General features: G+C 42.2%; 1 protein-coding gene across 24 annotated transcripts in view; it reads left to right on the top strand.

Moving 5' to 3' along the window:
* The window catches only part of DTNA (dystrobrevin alpha), a 230,317-nt gene extending 210,185 nt beyond the window's left edge, over positions 1–20,132 (top strand). For 22 of the 24 annotated variants that reach the window (XM_082043803.1, XM_082043805.1, XM_082043791.1 and 19 more), the window contains 6 exons: positions 1,947–2,106; positions 4,903–4,992; positions 5,517–5,685; positions 6,431–6,563; positions 9,821–9,867; positions 16,628–20,132. In XM_082043803.1, coding sequence (XP_081899929.1) covers positions 1,947–2,106; positions 4,903–4,992; positions 5,517–5,685; positions 6,431–6,563; positions 9,821–9,838 — 570 coding nt within the window. In that variant the 3' untranslated portion in view covers positions 9,839–9,867; positions 16,628–20,132. The remainder of the gene's footprint in view (positions 1–1,946; positions 2,107–4,902; positions 4,993–5,516; positions 5,686–6,430; positions 6,564–9,820; positions 9,868–16,627) is intronic. The other 2 variants (XM_082043811.1, XM_082043804.1) reach the window with 2 other exon arrangements.
* The last annotated feature ends 6,108 nt before the right edge of the window (positions 20,133–26,240 follow it).

The following is a 26,240-nucleotide window of genomic DNA, read 5'->3' as shown; positions in this document are numbered from 1 at the left end:
GCAAAGGAGTACTGGCAGGCTTCTGTTATTTTTAGTAAATGGAATGCCTATTCTGAAGTTCATTCCTTGAATGTGACTTGACTATAGGAAGCAAATTTTGTCCATTTTGTTCTCATCTTCTCTGGAAGTTCCCACTGTTGTTGGTGTTCCCCCAAACCAAGATCAGAGGTGAAGGGGAGCTGAGGAAAAAGGGCAAGTGAAAAAAGGAGCTGGGAACCAGAAGTTCTTTTGCAAATTTGTTTCACAGAGGATGAAACTTGCTCCATCAGGGTGTGAAAGGAGATAGCTGTAGATCCCGGATTCTCTGCCTCATGTGCAGGAGGTGTGACCTCCAAGGACCTTGGAGCATCTCCAGGTTGCTCTGTGCCTCTAGAGGACCAGAGATCTGCATTTCTGCTGGAGTGGAGATAGACAATTCCAGAAACAGGAGAGCATCTGCCCTTTACATATTCGACTTCCCTTTCATCCATCATTTAAATGTTCTAAACCCAATCATTAAAGAAATTATGAGTATTAAATCCTCCATTCTCCCATCAGTAATGTGCTTATTCCTCATAAACTTAATTTGCCCTTGATGTCTCTCTGGTGATAATGTCTCTTAGAAAGGGGTGATAGGAGAGAAGAACAAATAGCTTAGTATTCTAAGCTATATTTGTGGTTCAGAGCAGGAATGTATAAAAATCTCAAGGGCAATGCTGCACTCCTCCTGCAATGGTCTGCTATTGTCTTTTTTAGTACATATTTGCCAAACTGTATCAGGGCTTCAGTGGCAGCCACTGCAGGAATCAAAATAAATACCATAGGACGAGTTAAGAAATCCTCCTGAATTCTCGATATAAGGACAGGATGAGGGAAACACCAATCTTCAGGTTACTTTTCACTGTAAAAAAACAGGCGTGTGTGTTGCCATTCCCCTTTAACAGCACTCAAGCCAGCTCCATCCATCCTTGGCATCTACCAAACACAGGTTTTCAGTCAAAAGCCCCATGCAGTTTAGTGTGGGCTCCAGCATTCGTTTTTCCTTATGTGAATGCACATTCCCAGAGGGTTTGAAATAGTCAAGGAAAAGTGCCCCGTGTCTTTTGGTGTCACTCATCCAGCTGCTTTTGTAAAAATTACTGTTTTGTAAAGTCCGCTTGAATTTTCAGCTAAGTGATACTAACTGTGAGGTGCTAACAGCATGACATTTTATATGACTGGTGTTAAAACATTTTCACTTCCAACAGCTGAACCCGTAGCAGGAGTTTATATTGCCCTGTCCCCACTATGTTTTGGGAGCGCCCGAGTGTATCCTGTAGAATGAACCATTTAATAGCGTGTGATTTAATAGCGGCTCAAAATAGTTCTCTAGCTCTGAATAAAAAAGCATAAAGCTATTTTATTTATTGCAAGTGTCAGCCTTTATGTGACTGAGAGGTTGCATGTGCTGTGAACTTCTCCTGCAGGGAGGCGGAGGGCAGGGCTGTGACCGGCTCCCACAGCAGCGCTCGGATGAAAGGGGCTGTTTCAGTCCCGTGCCCCCACCAAAAGCAACCTCAGTGCCAGCATCTTGCCCCTTCTCGCAGCCTGAATGGGTTATGTTTTATCAAACATGCATGCGAACTAGGTGGGAGGGGGGAAGGTAAGAGAGAAAAGAGGGCAGAGAGAAGGTCTATACTTTGATGCTTATTAAGTTGGACTTTTTTTTTTTTTAATTTAGCTGTCTGACATTTTCCCATGCTTAAAGGAAGTCAGATCTTGACTCATATTTTCCTACTTACTATTTTGTTGCACAGAAGCCTTGCTGTCCACTAACAACCGACTTCAGTATATTTCTTTTAGCAAAATTAACATTACCCAACTGATCTACAAACAGCATGATGCCTTTAAGCTGAGGGATGGGCGACAAGGACTGCAGGCAAGGGCTTTTGCAAAGACCTGTTTAACTCTTTGTGATTGTTTTGCAGACCCAAGGAGCAGGTTCTCCACGTTCCTCACCCAGCCACACTATCAGTCGACCGATTCCAATGCCCATCAGGTCTGCCTCTGCCTGCTCCACCCCAACCCACGCACCCCAGGACTCCCTGACTGGGGTGGGAGGAGATGTGCAGGAAGCCTTTGCACAGAGTAAGTCTCATTAGTAGCTTGTCTGAGGTACTCGGAAACTGTTTGAAGAATCGTTATTTCTTGTGGTTAATGACTAAATGACCTTGAGCCTTCTGAGTTGCGTGCAATGAAACAAACCAAACCAAAAAAAAAGCTGCGAAAACTGTGTTTGACTGTTGAAAATCAACTTTGTCAGGCACCAGATTTTGCTGTCAGTGAGCAGGTAAGCAGAAACTGGACCATTATGCCAGTTAATGGATGTTGTGATAAGAGGGAATTTTGATGCAAGATGGTCAGACCAGTTATCAGTACTCTGTTACTGATAAGAAGAATTGCTATTGCTTCAGCAAGACGTCGGTGTGTTTGGTTTTAAGTAAAGACTTTGCTAGGAATAGATGATACAATCACAGAATTAGTTTGGGTGGAAAGGGCTCTTGTGAGTCACCATGTCCTCCTGCTCCAAGAAAGCCAGCTTCAAGGTGAGATCAGATCATTCAGGACATTAGCCAGTCGAGCTGTGGTTGGCTCCCAGCGTGCAATTTCCACAGCCTCTGTTCCAGTGTTTGACCATGCGTACTGTGTGAATTTTTTGTCCATATATCTGACTGGAACATCCCTTGATGTGTCTTGCAACTGTTGTCCATTGTCCTTTTGCTTTGGGCCTCTGGGAAGGATCCAGCTAGGCTAGACAGGAATCGAGGCAAGAAGTCTAGGTGAACCCTTCCTTTGCTTTGCCAGAAAACTGCCGTCGGCTGCACCGTGTTGCTCATTCCTCTTTCCACTGTCTTCTCAAGTAACAACAAATTTTAGACTGTTTTGAATTTCTAAGGCCACAGATTAAACAATTATGTTGAATACTCAGTAAATAGTCTCTGTGATCTGAATGAAAAAATACTCCTCCTTTTTCTAATCTGCTCTCTCCTAAAGTATTTACATCACTGCAATCCTTTCATTTTAATAAATGTTTGCCCTGCTTCAGAAGTACAAACCAAATGTAAGTGGAGCTCTGAAGCTCCTCTGCCACAGTGGAAGCGTTTGTTCTCAAAAGCCCAGTTCAATCTCATGCACCCTTCCCCTTGATTTGCATGGGGAGGTTGTATCTATAATGCAATCAAGAACTTTCTACTAAAATGCTAGTTAATTCATGTATTGAACATGTCTTAGTAAGGCATAATTCCTAGTCCAAACATACCAGGTTGCTGCTCATTTTCTGTGGCAAACAGACCAGATATCTTTTCCTTTATACCGTGAAAAAAATTGAGACAGGCAAAAAATATGGACCACTAAACCCTATGCTGTTACAAGACAGTTTCTTCCAGAGCTAAGAATAAGAAATAATGTAGTGGCTACAGTAAAATAACCATAAATAATACTCAGGCTGCCTCAGGCAAATGCTTTTTAAGTATATAAATGTGTTCTATTCAAAAGAAAAAGCAATATAAAAGGGCAAGTGATCACATTTTAAAATGGATGCATTTGATAAATATTTAGCTTTATGTCATTATTTACCATATTCTCTAGATGGGAAGGTCAAACCCAAAGAACTTGAAGCCAGACGCTCTGTCACATCCTGACATACAAATTTGTGAGGGGGGAGTGGGCTGAGAGATTGTGTCTCAGTTCTGTGCTGCACCAACAGAGATCTGCCTAATGCAGACAAGTTGTGGTTAAAGCACTGTTTCTCATGTCTTTGGTTTGGGTTTTTTTTCATCTTTCATAATGTTTGCAATAGTTCAGAGATACAAAATTGAGACAACTTTAGAGAGGGAGTGGTTGTCTGAGTCTTTGTGTGTGTATGTAAGAGAGAGATTAACTACTTCAATTTGCATTCCAGTAACAATTTGCTAATGGATGTATTTACAAAAAAAAAAAACAAAACAAAACTCTTTTAAACTTGGGAAGTGTTTTTAAATGTATTGTTTTACATTCAGGTAGTTTTAAAGAATCTACAGCAGTCAAATCCTGCCAAATTCTCTGAATAATCCAGTCTGGAAGATCAGAGATTCTGTGGGATATATTGATTATTCAGCTACAATAGGAGCTATGTTTGGGATTTGGAGGAATTAAGCACGTTACCCACAGCCTGCTCCTGGGGAAGGAGTGTTTCATGCAGCTCCCAAGAATATTTCATGATTGATGGTTAAGGGAATATTGCCACGTTCAGCAGGGAAGCACTTCTATATCCATTATTAGAAAGAGTCTAAAAGCTGCCTGGGGCTGTTTAGAGAGGCAATAGTGTTTCTTTTATTAACAACAACAACAAAAAAAAGAGAAAGTGAATTATGGAATATACAAGAAAGTCTTTGATCTACAGGAGAGGCTGAGAGGGAGTAGAGAAGAAAAATCCATATCAGTCTTGATGAGGTCAAGTATGTTTCTTCAACACTTGCCATAATTATCTGGCAAATACCTGGCAATAATGGTGTCATTAAACAGAGCTGTGGGAACTTAGAGAAAACACTTCATTTCTCCTCTCCTCCCCCACAGGCATATTAAATGAGTTCACACTGGATTTAATCTTCCAGGCCTGGTCTGCTGGTGTCACCACACAAATGCAAGCTGGATGGCAATGAATAATCTCCACATATCTGGCATTGTGATTAAATGAAGCATGAGAGTAGGCTTCTGCTCCTGCATGCAGCAAAAGTAAATGAGGCCATTCTGCAGAGGACTCCTCTGCACGTGTCCCTCGTGAGGACTTTGATACCCTGAAGTATCACAATGGCAGCTTTCAGCAGGGTTAGAACTGTTTTCAACAGGAAAACATGTGTCTGGTGAAGAATATTAACACTGTGTTTTGTCTGTCTCTTGCTTCAGGTGCAAGACGAAACTTGAGAAATGATTTGCTGGTGGCAGCAGATTCAATCACCAACACCATGTCTTCTTTGGTAAAAGAACTCAATTCTGGTGAGTATGGCTAATGAGGGTGGGTAGTCACCACATTGACATTTCCCACATATTTGAAAAAATGGGAGGTAGGAAAATATGAACCAACAAAAAAAATAGTGTAATGTATCGTCAAAGCTTTTTATGATTTTAGAAGAAAAAAAAAAGCCTAAATAACAGCTTCAGGAACACAGCAGTTCTGAAAGCCATGGATGTAGAGGTGCAGGTGGATACATTGAAAAGCTTTGAGAAGCTTGTGATTCTATATGGAGTGGGATTTCACTCTTTAGAAATTTTGTTCAGTATAGAACATATAGGACCCATTGTAATGTGCACTCTGTAGTCTTCTCGTAAAAACATCCTACCTAGTAGCCCAGACAAGCAAAAGCTTCACTATTCTAGCTTAGCACAAGAAGAAAACTGTCAGCTCTGCAGATATATGTAGAATAATGTACAGTTATTCGCTATGAGGAGGTGGCAAATAGGCAAGTATACGTACTCTTGTGAAAGTTAAATGGAACCATGTATTTCCTTTTGTTTCACAGAAGTGGGCAGTGAGACAGAAAGCAATGTGGATTCTGAATTTGGTCGGACTCACTTTGATGACCTCGTTCCATCCCCCACGTCCGAGAAGGCTTTCCTGGCACAGATCCATGCCCGGAAGCCAGGGTACGTCCACAGCGCTGCTGCCACCGGCTCCCTCCGCAGTGACATGTGGGTACCTGCTCAATTCGCCACCTTAACCGCATTATTTTCATTGAAAACAATATGCAGCGTGTAGTATTTTCTCTTCCCCTCAACTGTATTTGATTACCAAAGAAAATGCGTAAATCCAAGCGAGGACAGTGTCATGGTTAGATGGTAGTGAGCACTGTAAACAATAATGGCCAGAACTAGCGTTGCCCTCAGGAACAAGGTGTCGCATCCAGCCTGGCACACTTGGGCAGCAGGAGGCTGTGGGACAGCTGTGCTCCCTCATGTGCCCTGCAGTCCTGTTCCCTGCTTATCCAGACAGAGGGGCCTGTTGAAGTCCACTGGAAAAAGAGAGGTTTTTAAATGGAAAAGACAATGCTTTTTATTGATCAATTCAGTTGATCAACAAACTAATTTATTTTTAGAACCTGAATCTTCCTATCAAAGACAGTAGGCATATTTACAGTTATTTTTAGTTCAACCTCTTTGTATCAAGTTGTTGAGAACTTTTCTTACTCATTTCTTTAGGACTGTACTCCCAAAATGCCTTCAGCAGAATATGCTCTTTGGTCTACATCGTTAATACCAGACCAGTGGAGAGGGGAAATAGCAGAAGTGTTTTCCACTGCCAGGAAAGCACTAACCAATGGAGCATGTGGTGTGACTAAAAGTATCCTACTCTCCTCATAGCTTACAAAGAAGAGAAGTTTTATTGACTCTGAATGTCACTCATCTCAGGAGGCTATTTATTAATAATTGTCTTTAGGGTTACAGAAGATGGAGACCCCTATGTCAGAGCAGATGATGAAAATTATGAGAACGACTCTGTCCGGCAGCTGGAGAATGAACTGAAAATGGAGGAGTACCTGAAGCAGAAGCTGCAGGATGAGGCATACCAGGTGGGAGAAGGACACCAGCTGCCCATAAATCTCCATGAGTGAGAAACAATAATGCACCATAGCTGGCCAGTGCCCTTCGTAACCTCTCCTGAGCTCTGGGGTGTGATCTCAGTTACTAGAGCAGCCACATTCCAAAACCTGCTGTTGTTTTCTTCCACAGACACTCATGCCTTTGTGTGTATCCAGAAAGACCACACTGCCTGAGGCACACAACACTAGCCCATAAGCTTACCAGGGCAGGAGGTGGGACAGAATTGGCCATGAGCTTCTTGTCCTCTGCCAGCGCCTAACAAGTCACTCAGACCTCATTCCCCCATACCACAGAGACTGGTTGGGGGTGTCAAGCTGAGTTCCTGCAATATTTAGAATTTTTTTTTTTTTCTCCAGTAGCGAAAAACATTCAGAATGTTTTTTCCAGTGTGAACTGAAGCTCAAGTGCAGTCTGTGTGTTATTGTCATTATCAGAATCTGGAAGGGGAGGAAAAGGTCTGAAATGAATTGTGTCCCAGAAGACTAAGTATTCAACAAGCACCTGGTATAGGAGACTTGTCATTAAACACCCTCAGTAGTTTTCAAAGGGCATTTGTTTAAGAGTCTGAGTAAAGCAAATTTGCCAGGAGGAGCTGGAATTCTGTAGATACCCTGTCCTGTCTATGTAACCGTCTCCACTTCTATGTGGTGTAATGGACTATCACCAGTACTTTAAGTTATTCTGACTTGGATCATCCTCATATAAAATTAATTACTTCTTACAATGTTGGTAGTAATGTCAGTAGGATGGCACAACCAGTTCAGTTATTTGGGAGCAGAGCTGAAGCAAGTAAAAATAACTCTTTTCTCACATGGTGATCAAATAAAATTTGGAACTCGTCGCTACAGAATATAACAGAGACCAAAAAGTGTAAATGGGCTAAAGAGGAAGGATTAAACATGTACTGAGAGGTCAGGTGTATGGAAATGAGGTTTAAAAGCACCTTCTGGACAGGAATTCTTTAAACTGCTGATTGCTGGGAGCTAACAAAATCTGGCCTTTTTTTCTGATAGTTTTCCTGTGTGTTCGCTGCCAGTCACTTTGGAGCCAAGAATCTGGGACTGACAGGCTTGTGATCTAATGAAGAATGGCTGCTCTTTTGGTCTTCTTTTCTGTAAAGCTGCTAAGATAAATTAGTCTTGTGAAAGTTCATTGACTCATATAAAAATTGCAGGTGGTTTTGAGGTTGATGTATCTTTTTTTGTTGTTTACCTAGGTCTGCTTCATGCCCCTGGTAGCCTGCCAAAAGTCATTTCGTTGCAAAGGTCTTTAAGGACATGATGGCAGGAACAGAATTGTTCTGGGCTGTCTACTAAGGCAACAGTGGGCGACACGGGTTTTTTGGTCACAATTTTTCATCCAAGATAGGAGATGGCAAAAATGACAGCCTTTAAACTTTTGAACAGGATGAGCAGCTACTGCTGAGGTAATGGGGAGTAATTGTCAGATGTAAAGAAGAAGTACCTCAATAGTGACAGCTGTCAAGCATCAAATAATATTTGTTATTATTGCTGGTAAGAATTCCATTTTGTCCAGAAAGAATGACAGACAAATTTGACTGTACTTTGTTTACACTATGGAAGTGCAATATGTGGCAACAGTGTTACATGAGTTTCACAAGTTACAATAGGATTTTTTACATGCACAAAATTGAGTATGTGTGTGCACTGCAAAACGAGGGCATTCATGCAGTAGAAGTTATGCAAGTCGCTCAGTAGAACTGGGTTTTATGCTTGCTTCAGTCAAAATAGAGCTTTTCTACTGTCTTCTGACAGCATTCCCAGAGGAAGGGGAGGAAATCTCCCTATTGATGTCAGAGTAAAACTCCTTTGAATTTAGGTCAGCCAAGATGACACCCAGGTGAACTTTGTTCCCCATTGTTTTACGTGATTGGTTTCCATTGGGAAAAAAAAGAAAAACACACCAGAAAGAGAGAAAGGCTTTTTTCTTTCAAAAATGAGGAAACAGAAAGTCCTTGTTCTAGACAAATTTTGTTTATCAGCATTAGCATTTTTCCAAAAGAAATTTCCTTATGTACTTTACTGTCTGTGAGATTGTCAGCTCCTATCAGGCAATGATTTTACAGTAGTGACTTGTAAGTGGAAACTATTTTTAGTTGATAACCACATACCCAAGGCATGCAACATGTGATAAGTCCTTCCCAGTATGGCTGATGCCCTTTCTATTATGGAATGGGTTTAAAGCAACCAAGAGTAGGTATAAGTTAGAAGACACCACTAGGATAATTAGGAGTTGGTTGGATAGTGTCACATATTGATCCTGAGACATGTGCTTTGGCTGTGGCTGGTTCTGTGTGCTTTGTAGTTAATTTTTGGTGGTTTGCTATTCGATTCCTTCTTCTGCTAGTATCACTGACTAGTCTCAAAAGATAAAGATACAACTTTCTACCTGCAACAACAGAGGGAAATGGGGAAATTTCTGTTTAGGATATCCAACTGAACAGTGGCCAGATCAGCTATTATCATTTTCCACCCAACCACTGGGATTTATTACAGGCTATTTTACTATTTGTACTCACACGTACGCTGCATTCATCTGGATAGCCAAAAAAAAAATCTGGTGGCTGCAGCTATCATAATGCAATTGTCAGCTGAAAAGATCTGCGAGGAGGAACTCCTACTGAAGTTACAGAATGGTAACCTCAATCACAGTATGGTAACCATTTTCTGTTAATAAATGTCTCACTTTGTGTAAAAGCAGCACATCTAGAAAAACATGTAGATATAGTGTAGAATGGAAGACTGTCGGTCAAAACCCACTCTCGTTATTTTGTGTCACCTTGTCTCCAAGCGAGATTTTGAAACTAAATTCTAAATTAGTATTAAACTATGAGCAGAAAACGCAAGATACACAAGGAAATCTGGGACAGGGAACCTCAAAGGAGGCTTCTTTCTCTCTCTCTTTTTTTTTTTTTTTTGACAGCATGTTGTAAATAACAAATATCTGTACCAGAAAAAAAACACACCTAATACACAAGTGTAAATGCTAACAGTTCTTATCCTCTCACATCTGCTACTGGTTGTGTTCTTGTTACAGTCCTTTTCTAGATGTGTTGTGTAAGGCACTTTTCACTGGGTTTGTTTTCTGGGTCTGTAATTGCTCCCTTTATTTCTAGGCTCATGCATGGCTTTCTTCAGAATAATCCACTGGCTGCTCACTCGCTTAATTTTTCATCTTCTTGTTTTCTATCCTTTGTTATCTACAGGTCAGTTTGCAAAGTTGAGTGCAATATCCTTCTCTCTCTCCTCTCAAGTAAGTATCATTATAATTTAGAAGCATTTGGGAATGAATCCTTGCAATGTATATTTCAGTTGCAGTGCACCTCGTGCTGCCTGAGTGTATGTGAAGATGCTGTTTCTTCTTTTAACCTGTGTTAGGATGCCTAGGAATGTCTCTAAATCATTTCTAATACTCTGTTTCAAATATGGTCCTAGTCCTGACGGTTCCTATTAAGCCACCACCTTTTTTTATCTTCTTCCTTTGTTGACTGTAAGAGTGAGGATATTGGCTTTACATCCCTGGAGATGATGACAAATATATTAGCCAATACAGAGAAACCTTAGCCAGTAGATAAGGAATCAGATTACATTTCAGGAGACTTGAGTTAAATTCCTGAGAATGCTTGAGTCTTCTGAGGATAACAGAAGTCAATCATTCCTGGTGAGACTGGAACATGTACTCTAGTGTGTGAAACGGGAGTCAGGCAAACATCAAAGAAAGCAATCCACCAGCTGCTTAACCAGAGAGGTGTCCTCAGATGTGTCGTGGAAGTTTAAAATGCCCCAATCTGAAGTGCAAGGCACTCAGCCACTAGCTGGAGTCTGGCAATTCAGAGATAAGGCAAGAAGGTCTGTAAACTCCCTACTGGCCTGTGTTCAGGTTGTTCCTCACACATGCCAACCTCACAGTTGCAGCAGTGAGTTTAATGCCAAGTTCAGCAATTGTGTTTTTCTTCAGGAACACAGACAGCAGCTATTTTTATGAAGTAGCCTGTTATTCTGAACATTTGCCCAGGAAATGACAGACCACAGGTTTCCTTCTCCCTTCTTTCTCATCTGAAGCTGCAGAATCTACATTTCTGACTTCTGTGAGAGTGCAGTGCCCTGCTGCAAAGATGGCAGGGAGACCATACTGTCCGTCCCACAGTGACACTGAACCATGGGGCAACAGGGCCAGGAAGGGAGGAGAAATCAAAATAGGGGTCTGACTCTGCTCTGCAAACTGAGTCTCTTCCTCAAAGCCAGAACTAAAGGCAGCCAGAGGTCTACTATCAAATGGGCACTTCAAGCTGGGAGCAGGATCCTGGTCACATAAGCAAAACCAGTGAACTAGCCTGCGCCAGCTTTAGCAGGAATTGGTGTTGCTGGATTTTGTATGCCATGTTTTATGCTAGACCGCCTTATTTATATGCCCATTTTAATGGGCTTTGCAACTTATGATGACACTAGAATTTGGATGTTAAAGTGTGGACCTTGTGAAAGCAGCTGCCAGTGTTCAGGGTTAAAAGCTGTTAGGTGTTTCTGAAGCATCTGTCCCAATGTCTCTAGCAGCTAAAGCAGAATAAATGGATGTGAAAAGCAAATAAACAGCAATACCCAGAGTACTATAAACACCAAATAGCTGCTCATAAAAATTCTCCTAACATTGCCCCTCAGGTTACATTCATTTTCTCAATAGCCTTGTTAAAAACTTGAGCCATATAGAGATTCTTAAACACTGACAGCCAGAAAAACAAGTGTTCTTCTTTTTTGTTGCAGTCGTCACTTATAGATAAGGTCACATGCAAAGAAAAAGTTTTTTCAACAATAATGTATGTGTGTATAACTATGTATATAGTGGAAATGTTATAAGTGACTGAATTTAATTACAGGTATGGATAACTATGACTTCAAAGGATAGTAGCATTCAGACAAACCATTTCCAATATTAAGTGGGAAAAAATCCTATTCATTGGAATTATAGAGCTCAGTCAATCTTATTTAATCAAGCAGCTTTAACCTAGTGATGTGGGGAAAGGCATACTGCTATACAGCCTGACTTTCTAGAAAATACATATCCTGTCTCAAATTAGCAGAAATCTGAGACTGAGCTGCTACCTGATCTCTTGGACGCTTTTGAAACATTTTAAAACCCTGTCAAAGATAAATTTTTTTAAGCACTGTGCTCTGGTTAATGCCATAGTGGAACTCTTTTTAGATCCCAGGGGAGCCCTTCAGCCAGTACCAAATACTGAAACATTCCCACCAGTTGTAAAAGACCAGCCCTATAAAAATTAGCAGCATAAATCAGTGAACTTGGCACTTCACCTATATCAACAAGAACAAACTCTGTTATGGTACATTGTGATAAACACCTCTGCACATGATAAGCGTGGCTTAGTCTTCTTAAGATTCACTCTTTTGTGAATATGAAAGATTAAAGTATCTTGTGCATTTTATTTGGTACTAATATTTCATAGCCTTGGAAAATTAAATCCAAAATCAATCATTCCAGTCGCAATGTCTAAAATGGTTTTGCTGTTTACATTGGGTTCTTGCTTGAAGCTTGGCAGTTGCATCAAGACTTCTGCATCGAAGATAATATTATTCAATCAATGATGATACAAATACAGTCAGTATTATATTGTCTAGGTGGCCATATGAGGTAGAAAGCCAACAGACATTCTTATCTCACAACAGTATTATATTTGTGCTTGTTTAAAAAAAAGGTGGGAAAAGTAGAATCAGTTTATTATAGCTTCTTATGAGTGATATTGCCACTGAGGGCTAGCCACAGGGTTTTGTTTATTTCCTCATTCATCAGTTATGGACAAGTGGTGTTTGATGTCATTTGAGTAAGGTGTTTTGCGTTCTATTTGTACTTGGATTTTTAAAAGTGCTATGTACAATTCTCTAGAATTGATCTTGAAATAACATCTAGTATAACAAATTCTCAAGACACCGAGTGATTCTACTAGTATAAAAAAATCATATAGTCATGTTTTCAGTTTTTATATTAAATGTATTTAAATACCACTTGTTTCACTTTTAATAGAGTAACAGAGTGAGTTTGAGCTTGTTTTCAGCAGGCTCTAGACAGATCTTGAAATTTGGTGAGTGTGCAACTTGGATGTTATTTTACCTTTATCCCCCTGATGCAGTTGCTTTCTTGCCAAGGGTGGCCAATGGGAGCAGAAAGCCTCCATCTCTGAAAGTGGTTTAAAAGTTGTCCTTTTCAGTGAAGAGCTGTTGACTTGTGCAGTGAACTTATTCCCACGAGACCTACCATTTCCTAGATTTTCTAAAGCAATGTTTTCTCAGTGCTGGCACAGCAACATCTTAGCTGATCATGTCTAATTCATTTATATACATTATTATAACAGAAAAGGGGGTGTGAAAAGCTGGTAGAAATCAGACCTGAAACATCCACTTGAGAGGGAGTACAGGGAGGAATCTTTATTAGAGGATTCGTTCTCTGTTTTTTAACTGTGATCATGTTTTCTCTGTGTTGACAAAAATATGTAATAATTTAAGTTGAAGACCCAGTTCCATTCCCACTTCAAACCCTTTCACTTGCTCTAAACCTTAACACACAAACTGTGGGGTCGGGAGCTTTGGGTGGCCAGGGGTGACATTTCCATTGCAAAAGTGACTGAATGCTTTGTATTGAAACAAGTGGAAATTTTGCAAACACAGAAACCACAAATTCCTTCAACTTTTTTACATGAATGCATTGTTAAATTATTATTTATTCAACTTTGCTGTTTTTCCAGCAAACTTTCATGTTTTTCTCACCTTTTTCCTTTTTCTCCAAATTCTGTTTTCATATTTACCAGCAGAGATGAGGAATATTGCTAAATGTCAGGTGGTAAAACCCGTGGGCCAGAGATGGTGTGACCAGCCCAGTCTGGCTGGTGTGCCGCTGTGTGAAGGGCTGTTGGTTAAGCCGAAGGGCACAGACGCTTCCTTTGGGTGCTGTGAAGATGCATCTGTCCTGCATCGCTGTTTTTTCTGGGAAGAAAATAAGATTTTAGAGCTAGTGTGCGCTTCACTGGCCACTTGACATTCTCAGCCCTTTGTGACGTGAACCTGGCCATTTACCATTTGGGAAAGATGGGGTGCAACGTCTGTAGCCCAGGGTCCAAGTCAGGTTATGAGCCCACAGTGACTGCATGTCTGGGTTTCAGATTTGCTGTGCCCGCTGCCTGAGGTCCCCTTTCCAGCCATGCCCTGGCCTCCCTTCGGCCGTAGGACCCCAAACTGCTAGTCAGAGTTGACTGGCTGCATTTAAAGCTCGTACACCATGGTTCATTCCTAGTGTGGGGTTTCATTCCAGGAGATGGGGAGGTCACCCCCATCAGTGTAGGTGTAGGTGCATGGGTTGGTTGGATCCTTGGGAGGTCATCTGGTCCATTCTCCCACCTGACGCAGCTCCAACACAGGACCATGTCAGCCATGGCTTTGTCTAGCAAAGGCTGAAAACCTCCGCGGATGGAGATGTCACCACCTCTTTGGGCATCCCTCTCTTCTGCAGTGCCACCCTTCTCATGTGGGTTTTTTTTCTTAATGTCCATCCTGAACCTCCCAAAATGAAGCTCGTATTTTTTGTCCTTTTTTTGTGCTCCAGCACTACCAAGAAGATTTTGGCTTTGTTACCATTGTAACTACCCCCCACATAACCACTAAGTGACCCTCCCTTGCCACCTCTGCCTCAGCAAACCCAGTTCTTCAGCCTCTTCCTCCTAAGTCCGTGATGTGGTGGTGAAGCTGGAGGATGGAGGCACTAGATGAGCTGCTTACATCCATAGCACAGTCAAATGATTCAGCATCTCTTTTTGGTTTGTTTTTGGTTTTGTGGTTTTGGTTGGTTGGTTTGGTTTGGTTTGGTTTTTCTTCTGAACAAATACATGAAAACCAGCATGATGTGGACTATTCCGTTTGAAAATAACAGCAGACTGACAGCACAGTAATTTTCAAAAATGTCTGCTACATTCACTCAGCTCTATTTTGGGTTTCATCTTTATTTTTCTCCTTAAGTCCTCCTCTTCTTAGCATGTAGGCGTAAAAAAAGCTGTAAAAGAACTGTGACTGAGCTAACTGGGAAGAAGCAGCTTTAGTTTTGTGAATTTAATTCTCAAATTACATAAGTGATAGGGATGGTTTTTGAAAATCACTGAATGATAAGTAGCAGAAAATAACCCATGGATTAAGCTATGTAAAAGGTCAAGAAAAAGTTTTGTAGCATGACAAAACATATGAGTCTTAACTTGGAATTAGTTCTGGCATTTCCAAAATGCTGCAATGAATTTATAGCTCTGAGGTTCATTAGTACTCATTATTTCTTGCATGAAAATCTCTCTATCTCAGTGCTGGCTGAGGAGCAAAGAGAAGCCTTGAGAAAATGTAGAATAACCTCTCCACACTCCACCAAAGAGAAGTGATTTATCCAAAAAATTTGAAACAAACCCAAGTACTTAGCAGAACTGTAAATGCATCTTAATGCATCCAGTATTTCACAAGCCACTCTTATGTTGCTCTCGTGGTTTCTAATGATACCATCAAAAATGCAAGATGTACCTATATTTACATAACCCTGAAACTGGTTCAATAAAAATCAGTCTCAGACGGCTGAGAACTGACCTCTTGCACACCTTTTGTTTGCATTTTTTGGCTGAACAGTGAAGAGCAAAATGTTCCTTTACTAAGATTTTCAAATTAGTTTGCAGACTTAAGTGGTGAAGATGCATGTCTGATTTTTTAAAAATACTCATTTAAAATGTACCTCAAATTTTTTCTTGAACCTCTCATTAGCCTTGCAGTGCGGGTTTCCTTTCCATTTATCAACAAAATGTTAATGCCAGGTCTTTTGTAACTGCTTGATAGAAGGAGATACTAAATTAAGATCATCATACCATTTGACATACTTAGGTATTAAGGAATCAGATGGAAGCATTTGTGTTTGAATAATTAATACAATCAGATGGTGTCAGGAAGGAGAAGAAGCACGCTAAACTACCTGACCTTTCTTCATTCATCAGCTTTAATTTAACTCTTTTTTAGTGAAGTAATTTGCATTTCATCTCTCTTCTTGTAGACCAGCTTTATGCCTGAAATGAGTGCAGAAGAATTCTTGTCATTAGGGTTTGATCTTTTATGCAGTTATTATCACATCGCATGCAATGCCAATTGGTTTTCTGTCTGAAGGTACTTCAAGAGAAAAAGGATGAGCTCCTTAACTTTGAAAGAATCAAGTTTGTCAACAGTGCCTTTACGATAAATATGCCCAAAGCAGAAGTTTACAATATTACCCGACTGTAGATCCTGACATAGTTCTGAGAAAGAGCAGCAGTCACCTATCAAGCATTTTCCATTACCAACTAAAACTTTGATGCCTCTGGTGTAAGAACTTAAGATACTGACTGATGCTTCAGGGTACAGAGGAGCACCAAGGAGAAAGTGGTGCATCAGCAGATTAGGCTGTTTATGAGCTGTAGCACCCAGAATCATCCTTTTAAGTAACTACATTTCGTTTCAGTCACAGTAAAACATACCCAGGCAGGTAAATCAAGGGTGAGACATTTAAACACGAGGGGAGGCTCATGATGGTGACTCTTCACTGAGTGGCTGAACACTGTGCACAAGGGGAATAATTCGTGGACTTGCTACCAATAACCTGTTTATAGAGCAACATGTAAGGGGAAAATGGGAACATCTGCACATCTGTGTCAGTGCAGAGTTAGCCCAGGGTCCCACAGCAGAGCTGGCAGCTGCCTTCTCACCCAGGGTAGGAAGAGTTTCCAAGCTCCATGTGCCCCATCAGTCTCTGTTTACAGCTCCAATACCTGTGGCTCCCCTGGGTACAATGGCTTTTTCACATTTTTAACTTTTTCAGAGATAACCACAGGAATTGGCCGGCTCCTCCTTTTTTCTCTCAATAAAGCAGCTGGCAGAGAGGCTTTACTTGCTCTGCCTGCGTGGGTGCAGCATCTGAAACCAGCACTCTTTAAAACCTCTCCCTAAACATTTCTCGGCAGGCAAGCTGCAGTCAGACAGACAACGAGAGCTACGTGAGAACTGACGATGAGGAGAGCTGCTTTCGGACGGACGATGAAGAAAACTCAGCTGCAAACTTCACGGAAGAGTGGAACCAAGAGGTGCAGCGTCTCTTGACAAAAAAATCACATAACTAAGTTCTGAGGACTGTAGCACAGTACTTTTGTTCTAAGAGTTGTAGTTTGTAGATGTGTGTTTTTGACAACAAGACTTTTGTTTAAAGCTAACTTATATTAGCTACATCTTCTGTAACATGGCTCATCACCAGTGAAGAAAACAGACTGACGTACGTACCTACTGCTATTACAAAGGATGGCAGTATTAATAACACACGTAAACCCTTTGCACATGATATTGAAGCTGTTCAGTTTACAATGACAATACTGTTTATAGATAGAAATTTGATTTCTGAATACTTTGAGATTTGAGTAGATCAGTTTACTATACACTGTACATTTTTTCCACAGAAGAAATAAAAAGCTACAATTATGCATTTAACGCTGAATGATTATACTCCTGAGTGTATATATCTAGTAGCCCAAAAAACAAACTACCAGACTATATTTGCAATTTGTTTGCAAGTCTTTAAATTAAGACTTATACAAAATGTACTAAAATAATAATGATAATATAATTAATAATAATAATAATTAAAAACGTCTCTAATTTAGGGCTAATGTGTAACTTAGGAATGTTTCTTTCAAAATAATCTAACAAATCAGCCATAGAAGTTAGTGTAAATATTTTTTTTTCCAAATAGATATCATATACAAAAGGTGACATTCAAATGATATAGAATCTAGTTTTTAAATCAGCACAGATCTTCTTAAAACTGTGAACTATGTTTTGAAATACTCGTTGCTAAAGCTGTTTATAAACCACAGGTGCCATAAGATCCCTGAACTGACTGATGTTATGTATAATCCTCCATGGTATTGTTTCATCGATGTTTTAGCTTTGGTAAGCATGTGTTCAACAAACCGACTCTTTCCATCTCTCTGCCCCTTCTCCTCCTCCCCTTCCCCCCCATTATGTTATTTTCGAGGCCTTCAGCTTTAAATGTACAGGCTTAAAGTGCGCTTGCGACTGTTTTCTTTTTCTTTCCGAATGTGTATTGCCTTAGCCAGCCACCAGATGTTCTGCATGCACTCTTGGAAATGTGTAGTGAGACTCTTTCAGAGCTGGATGGAGAAATAGCCGTCAGGGAAAAGCACAAGAGAAGCGGTGGATTTTTTCAAAAGGACAGGCAATTGGAGTTTTGTCTAGTTTAGTACTTCTCAAGTATAACGTTATTTCGGGAGAGTGGGGACTTACCTGGCTGTTTTGGACGAGGCAGTGGGACTGCTAGCTAAAGAGCATTTGCTCGGCTGTGACTGCAAACCCACAGATACTCATAAGCAGGGATTGACACTAACCAGCTGGAATGTCCTCCCCACAGCATATTGCTTGGAAATAAAGGTGACACCTGTCTGGCACAAAGCCCTGCCATGCAGAGACATCAGAGCTGGGTCAGGAGCAGCCAGATCAGAAGCTGGGCAGGAGCAGGGGCAACGTTACGTGCTGGCCGCACATCCCCCCTGAGAAGCGCAGTGTGATAGCTCGGGGCCACCTCTGCGCTAATGTCATTTTACTGCCCTAATTTTACAGCTACCAGTATCTGGCTGACCTGAAGTGACACTGTCTAACAGCCCTGAAAACAGCAGTGTTTCATACAGATATTTCACACCAGCACAGTACACCTACAGCAAGTGATGAGATACCCATCTGAAGCAGGTTAACATGGTTTTGCTGTCCTTGCTTTCGTGGTGACATGGATGTGCACTGCCGTATTGACATGAGATTGACCCAGTAAGTCCGCTTGTTTGCATGCATGCTCTCAGCTCGTGGCTGTTTCCCTGGGCGCTGTGTGTCAGGGTATGAGTATCTGTATGAAAGAGCTGCTGCCATTTTTCACTTACATATTGTATAATATAATAATAGATCTTTCATCCGCATCTCCTTGTATATCTGGGCTTGGTCTCAGAGATCTAAGTGCATAGTAAGGCATCTAGATATCTCCGTGTAAGCTTTTCATTTTTGCCATCACTGGTCTTTGCTCCTGGGGTATGTGCCATCCTGGCAAGGCAGGCACCGTACCCTCCCATGCCCCCTCCTCCAACCTCCTCTCAGGAATGGGTGAGCCTCCACTAGTGCCTAGCACTCCATGTTTAAAGCTACTCCAGTGAAGCTGTAGATGTTGCTGTCAGCTCAGGATTCCAGGCAAGCATTTCCTGAACAGAGAGAAAACAAGCTAGAACACAGCTACATGCAATGGCTGACTAATCCAACCCATGTCATGTTTAACTGTACCCAGAGTAATAGATCCCTCCCATCACCTCAGTGTCTGCGTGCTCGCTATCGCTGTGCTTAAAATAGATGCAATAGAATAAATCCATTGGAAGGGCTCCCAGACTAGGAGTAGGGAAAAAAATCGATGGATCAAGCGCCTTTCTCTCAGGCTGGTGTCAATAAGGTGATCCCCAGCAGAGCTCTGGGTCCCCTACACCCTGGAGCTCTGAGTTGAAGCACCTCTTACTTGGTTCTCCAAATATCTGTTTTAAGCATTTTCCAACTGTTAAGCTGGCTGCATTTTTGCCCAGCTGGTCTTTGTCTGCTTGTCGAATATTATTTTGGTTGTGGTTTGTGGTCATTAAATGAGTTACAGAAGAGGTCCCTGGCGTGGGCCTTTTCTTAGCTGCCAATGACCCACCACAGCAGTCAAAACTCTGGGTGGTTTTACTGTCACTGGAGGGAAACCAGTGGTTTGGAATCAGGAGACAGGGATGTGAAGATGTATAGGGTCCTCGAATGTCCAAAGCGAAGGTGGAGAATGGGTTGTCTGTAAGTAGTAATGTTAACTAAATTGCATAAAAAGGTGTGTGGCCTTTGTTGTGATATAATATGTATTTTCTTATATGCATGAGCCAAATTGTTGCATCATAATTTATCATAAGTGTGTCCACCTTTACTTTTAGTCATCTTCTCCCATCCTTATTGGTTCTTGGCAATTATTGTAGATAGACCTTGTAAATATTGCAACCTCGGGTTGCTGTAATCACGTTGGTTCAATTCAGCAGACGGAGCTGTGAACAACAAGCACTCCACTGTGTCCTGAAGACAAAAGGGCATTTTTACCTTTGAACCAAAAAAAAAACCTGTATGAAGAGTTACATCTTGAGGCTACTAACTGTAAGACATTTTTAAAACTACTGTACTTGACACCACTTGAGACAGATACAGAGACACTAAAGATGTCACGATATTCATTGGTATTGTAACAGAACTGCTATTGTATGGGGTTTTTGTATTGCTGTTAAGTATTGTTTTGTGTGTGTGTGTTGGAACCTACTGGGGACATGTTATATTTTGAAGTGATTAAACTATTTAATTGTGTGTCTATATTTTGGAATGGAATTATTTCTTCATTAAAAAGATTTTTAAAAGTAATCTATGGAGCATCGTGTTTGTGGCTTATTTTGGCTTCGGAAGTCCTGTTCCATGGATCCCAAGCATGGGGTCACTTCGAGGGAAAGCAGTAGTGACACACCAAAAATATCCTCTGTCTACTTACCACATATCCCAGGATCTTGGGAAGCAGATAAAACCCAGTCTACTGCCTCCTCCTTCAACGCTGGCTGCTGTGGTAACCTATAAATCACCAGGGTTTATTTGCCCTAATTCCCCTGTCTGCATGCTGACATTCTTCAATAAAGATGATGATTTTTCACTGTAAATTATTTGCTGGATCTGCTGAACTTTGCCTCCACAATCCCAGTCCAAATTCATATCCAGAGGCTTGTAATATATGATGACATATCATCAGCTCCTGAGGATAACTCTGTTTTATCCATGCATAATTCCAAATTGCTGTGTTTCCTCCTAACCCACAGTCAACCTATGGCCTTTGGGGAACAAAGGAGCCAGTGAAAGCTAATTCGTAGTCAAAGGCTGTTTTCCTCTTTAACTCTTGGTTACTGTAGGTACTTTTTGCTCCCTAGAAGGCAAATAAACGTATATGGGAAGAACCAAGTCAGTTTCATTTGCTAAAAGAAACAAAATAAAAATAATAATAAAATTAAAATTAAATATAAAAATAATAATGAAAAAAGTAAGTGGATCTGGGAAGTTGTCACCTTGGCTGCATCAGTGCTGAACTGGGTGACTGAAAACATCCGGAACTTTCTAAAAGCGCCTGGGAGTTTTCATGCAGCAGCACGTGGATCTATGGCTGCTCTTCCAATGTTTGTGTGGCAGGCCTGTTGCTCAACAGCTGTGTATTCCCTTTCACGCAGCCCTTAGTTTCAGCTGAAACCTTTTAAGAGAACATCACAGGAATACGAAGCCGAGTCCATTGCAGAAACAGGCTAAGTGGTGTGGGAAGAGAAATCTCCTCTATTGTTCCACAATGAAAAAAATGCACTGAAGAATTTCATATGCTTCGGGATCATCCTGTCTAATACCGCAGATAATCCGCAGATTAAGGATTCCCCTTTGCTTTCTCCTGGGTGATTGCCACCGGTTGAGTTGTCTGAGGATTAGGACAGCCGTCCCACACGGCCAGCACAGCAATAACATGCCTTGGGCTGCAAAAGGCAAAGCGGCAGAATTAAGCTGTGGCTCCCACCACCTTCCAGTTCCCCTGAGAGAGGTACAAAACCCAATGGTGAACAGGTCCCAGACTGGAATAAGCTTTCCTGATGGCCCACAAGTCTGGAGGTTCCTAGAAATGGCTGTTATGGGGGAGCAACCTCCCAGGATAAGGCTGGGGGATGTGCACAGGGTAGCAGAGGGATTGTGTGGTCCCATCACACGAGCTTTGAGACAGGATGGTTAATGCAGCTTGAAGATAATAAAGACTAAAACCACAGGCAATGTGAAAGAGTAGTTGCTGTTCCATTACTTGGAAGGAAATGCAGGAGGCCACGGTGCATTTTGTCATCAGTGTGCGACACTGCAGAGTGTAGTTTGCTGTTTCATACAACATAATTTACCACCAGCAAATTAATTTCCTTATGACTTAATGTTTTTTACATAATGCTCAGCAGTGGCCAGATGGCAGATGTGTGAGGCCTGCTGCTTGTTATGCAAATTGTCAGCCATAAAGGCCTCCCTTAACTTTCTCTCATCTTCTTGTTACAGCCCAGCACTGCATGCAGCTCGGGTGGCCTCTAGGAAAAGAGGCTCGTACACCCTGTGTGTACGTGTTTTGAGTGGTTTTCTTATTACTGCTGAGTTTGCTTTTGCCCCCTCTCGTTGTATTCCTGTGTAAAAAAAATATGGGTCAAAGCTTTTTCCAATCTGAGGGGTGCAAGCGTGCGTACCTACGTTTCTCAGCCTCTGGTCTTCGCATCCCCCAGATCCCTGAAAGTCTCCCCTCACCCCAGCCTGGGGCACAGAGCCTCTCTACTCCTTCTCCTCCTCTTCCTCCTTCTCCTTTTCTTCCCCCTTCTCCTTCTCCCTCCGCCATGGGAACCTCAGTGTGACTGCAGGACCTCACCTGCGCAAACACCTGTCCTCATGCTTCTGTTGTCATTCCAGGCTCATTCCAGCATGAAACAAGGTTTGCCTGAAACCTCCCCAAAAGCAGGGAGCCGTTGGGTACCTCCTCACAGAGCAGGTCCCTGAGAAGCAGGTTTCTCACCCTCGGCGAGCATCTCTCTCTGCCCTCCTGTCCCAATTCCCACCAGGGCCGCCATGGGGCCCAGACTGGAGTGTCTCATGGGTGGGATCTCTCGCTCAGGTCAAAACGTTTCTTTTGTCAATCCAAATCTCTTCACCACTTTCACTGAAAGTGTTTGTTCCTCCCCCTGCCCCACAGATTTACCTCTCCCCTGCACCCCTCACTGTTGCCTAGTCCAATTACACTCAGTTTTTTTCGTTTTTTGCTTTGTTGTTTTTAATGCCACTGACAGTAGCCTTAAATCCCCAGTGATGTTATGCACATAACACTGCTGCTATCAGTAGGAATCAGGTACTTAAAAAGCCTTGAAGATCTACACTTTTGTCTGCGGACTTCTTTTAGGGCTATCTCCATGTGAAAAGGCAGGCACTTGCGCTGTAAGAAGCAGCTTTCATCACCATCTATTATATATAATGTAGACACAACTAAACTCGGAACTCTGCTGACAGACCTCAGCTCTGAAAAGCCACCCTATTGCCTTCTCTACAAAATAGCAAAGTAGTACTCTAGTATTTTTAAATGGCATTACGTGCTCTCCAAGGCCGATTTTACGTTTGCTACCCATCAATGCACACTTGCTCTCAGCTCGTTTGCCCAGAGCCCCTCGCAGTTCTGGGTGGCCCAGCAGACGGAGGGCTCGAGCCCTGTTTGTTTCAGCTGAAAGGCCAATATTGGAGCTACTGCAGATGGTAATTAGTACTCGAGGGAGCACTGCTTCCAGGGAATCCTCTCATCACTCGCTTTGAGTCACACGCTTATTGGAGAACACTTCACCAGAAACACATTTTCTGCTATGTTTTGAATCTAAGCTCTCGCAAATTAATTGAGTTCATGTATAAATGCAAGAAGGCGGAATGCAGAACACCCTCCTAAGGTCGCAATTGTGAGAAACGTATGCAGAAAGACATCCGTTAGCCAATTAAAAACTGGTTTTATAGAGGTTATACAAAGTCTGCACAGCTCTAGCAATGGTTATTTGTCTGGCAAAGTGATCATCAACAGAAAAACTAACTGGGTTTGGCTGCAAGTGGGGATTACCAAGATTGATGGCATCTGGAAGCAGAAAACTTAAACCGTCTTATGTTTAGCTGGGGATCTATCACTTAACCTAACAGGAGCAAAACCAGAGGACTAAAATCAAATGAAAACCAGTTCCCTGGTTTCGTAGCTATTTAGTGGCCAGCTACTGCTTGCTTGGGAAGCAATTTGTTATTCCTTACGTGTTGCACTGCCAGTGGCGACACATCTCATCTCCTCGGTGAACACTGCTGAGCAGCAGGTGCTGCTGCCGTGGCTGGGCCATGGGGTACGGCTGAGGGACAGCAGGCAGAAGTTTGCCCCAATAGCTCTCTCCAGTTGATAGCAGGACCGCATCTGGTCAAGCCTTTAATAAAACCTGATGAATAAATACAGCATGTTTTTGCTGGCAGCTGAAACCTTCTACAAGATGGAAATGGTGTTCATGTCTTCAGTCACCTAACAGATGAGACAGAAAAAAGCTCCTGGCCTCCAGAAAGCATGAGCCAGCCTTACTCTGGGGTGAGGTTTCACAACAGGCTGTGTGATAATTCAAAGAGGAAGAACCCTTATAGCAGTTCCTTCCCACGTCCTTTACCATAGACTGTCTGTACAGTGATAATACTTATTCTCTCACTTCTGAATGTAGAACTTGACCAATGAAACTTAAGCCAACACACTTGAAACAAAGCTGGGAAAGTCAAGGCTTGAATTTTGTTGAGTATCTGCATTATGCCTGTTGCCTAGGTATCTGCATTTAAAATTCAGGGGCTTGTTTCTAAGAGTTATGAGCTAGAGAAATAAACAAGCCTGTTTAAGGATGCAGGAGTGAAGACGTCTCAAATTTGGTTTGTTGTATTTACGTCGTCGTGCTGATTTGGACATTCATTGTCTAACGATGGCCTAGAAACACAGATCCCCTGCGGATGCATTTCCCCTACTCACTTCAGCCAGCTTTACGTGCTTGGTTCTGCACAATCCCTAGCACGGACAGAGGGCACAGGTACACCAATGAGTTTGTTCTTGTTATGTTAAATAAACAGCGACATTCCAGACTGCACAGGGTGAGTCAGACACAATACAAGGTTATCCTATCCAGCTTGTGTGTGTCGGATTTTTCTCATGTTCACCGTACAATAGGATGAACGCTTCCTCACCAGGCAAAGGTGAGAGCTGCGCTGCACATGTCTCCTGCCAGCCCCGCAAGACAACGCCAGCTGTACCCCTTGAGGTGGAAGCCCTCTGCACCCCAGGAACTGCCTTTCCTTGGTTCACAGCTCAGGCACCAGGACTGCTTTTGTGGCACTGTAGCTGTGATATCTCACTGGTTTGAGGGTCCTGATTTTACCACACAGTGGCCACCAAACCTTCTGGCCTTGGTTTTGCATCTCCAGAGTGCACAGCTGCTGCAGTGGAAGTCAGGTCCCCACCACACCAAACATCACAGTATCACAGTATCACAGTATGTTTGGGATTGGAAGGGACCTCAAAAGATCATCTAGTCCAATCCCCCTGCTGAAGCAGGAACACCTAGGTGAGGTCGCACAGGAACATGTCCAGGCGGGTTTTGAATGTCTCCAGAGAAGGAGACTCCACAACTTCCCTGGGCAGCCTGTTCCAGTGCTCTGTCACCCTCACTGAGAAGAAGTTTCTTCTCAAATTTAAGTGGAACCTCTTGTGTTCCAGCTTGATCCCATTATCCCTTGTCCTATCATTGTTTGCCACCGAGAAGAGCCTGGCTCCATCCCCATGGCACTCACCCTTTATATATTTATAAACATTGATAAGGTCCCCCCTTAGTCTGCTCTTCTCCAAACTAAAGAGACCCAGCTCCCTCAGCCTTTCTTCATAAGGGAGGTGCTCCACTCCCTTAATCATCTTCGTTGCCCTACGCTGGACCCTCTCCAGCAGTTCCCTGTCCTTCTTGAACTGAGGGGCCCAGAACTGGACACAATATTCCAGGTGTGGTCTCACTAGGGCGGAGTAGAGGGGAAGGAGGACCTCTCTCGATCTACTAACCACCCCCCTTCTAATACACCCCAGGATGCCATTGGCCTTCCTGGCCACAAGGGCACAGTGCTGGCTCATGGTCATCCTGTTGTCCACCAGGACCCCCAGGTCCCTTTCCCCTACACTGCTCTCTAATATGTAATCTCCCAACCTATACTGGAACCTGGGGTTGTTCCTGCCCAGATGCAGGACTCTACACTTGCCCTTGTTAAATTTCATGAGTGGGTCTCTCTCCTCCTGCGGGTGTGGAATGCTCTAGACTAAGAGGAAAAACACATAAATAACGCATAAAAAGACAAAGTGACAGTCACCTGCTGACATGAAGTATCAGTAAACATAACTGGTGGTTCTTCAGGCCAGTTTACTTCTAAGATGTAAACAGATAGTAGCTGTTTGGAGTATCAGCAAGATATGCTTTCTTGACTGAAATAGCACTAGTACAGATCCACTGATTGAGAAAGAACTTTTCCTGAAGGTCACAGCAGCAATGAAAATGTTTATTCTTTATGACCTATGAATATATTTCGTTACCATTTAGCACTACCAAATCTGTAACTCCAGGAAAACCTATTTTCAATGTACTGTATGGCTACAGAGATATCCAAGCCTGCTCCAGAATTTCTGGGCTGAATTCTAGCAAGTTTAGCCCAACCCAGCACTTCCCCTCATCTAAATTTCCCACAGAAGCATGTGGACGTGTCTTTAGCTGCATAAACCTAATTATGCTCCCGCAGCCCCAAAACTGACAGCTAAATTACTGTGCCAGAATACTTGCAGATCAAAGCTTAACCAGAAATGTTGCAGCTTGATTTGTTGGACCAGCAGTCTGAAAAGAAATATTGTTATGT

Source organism: Streptopelia decaocto (genome assembly GCF_964273445.1).
Source record: "Streptopelia decaocto genome assembly, chromosome: 2".
NCBI classification, from domain to species: domain Eukaryota; kingdom Metazoa; phylum Chordata; class Aves; order Columbiformes; family Columbidae; genus Streptopelia; species Streptopelia decaocto.
Note: the sequence above shows the minus strand (reverse complement) of the source record. Positions and strands in the feature narration are given on the sequence as shown.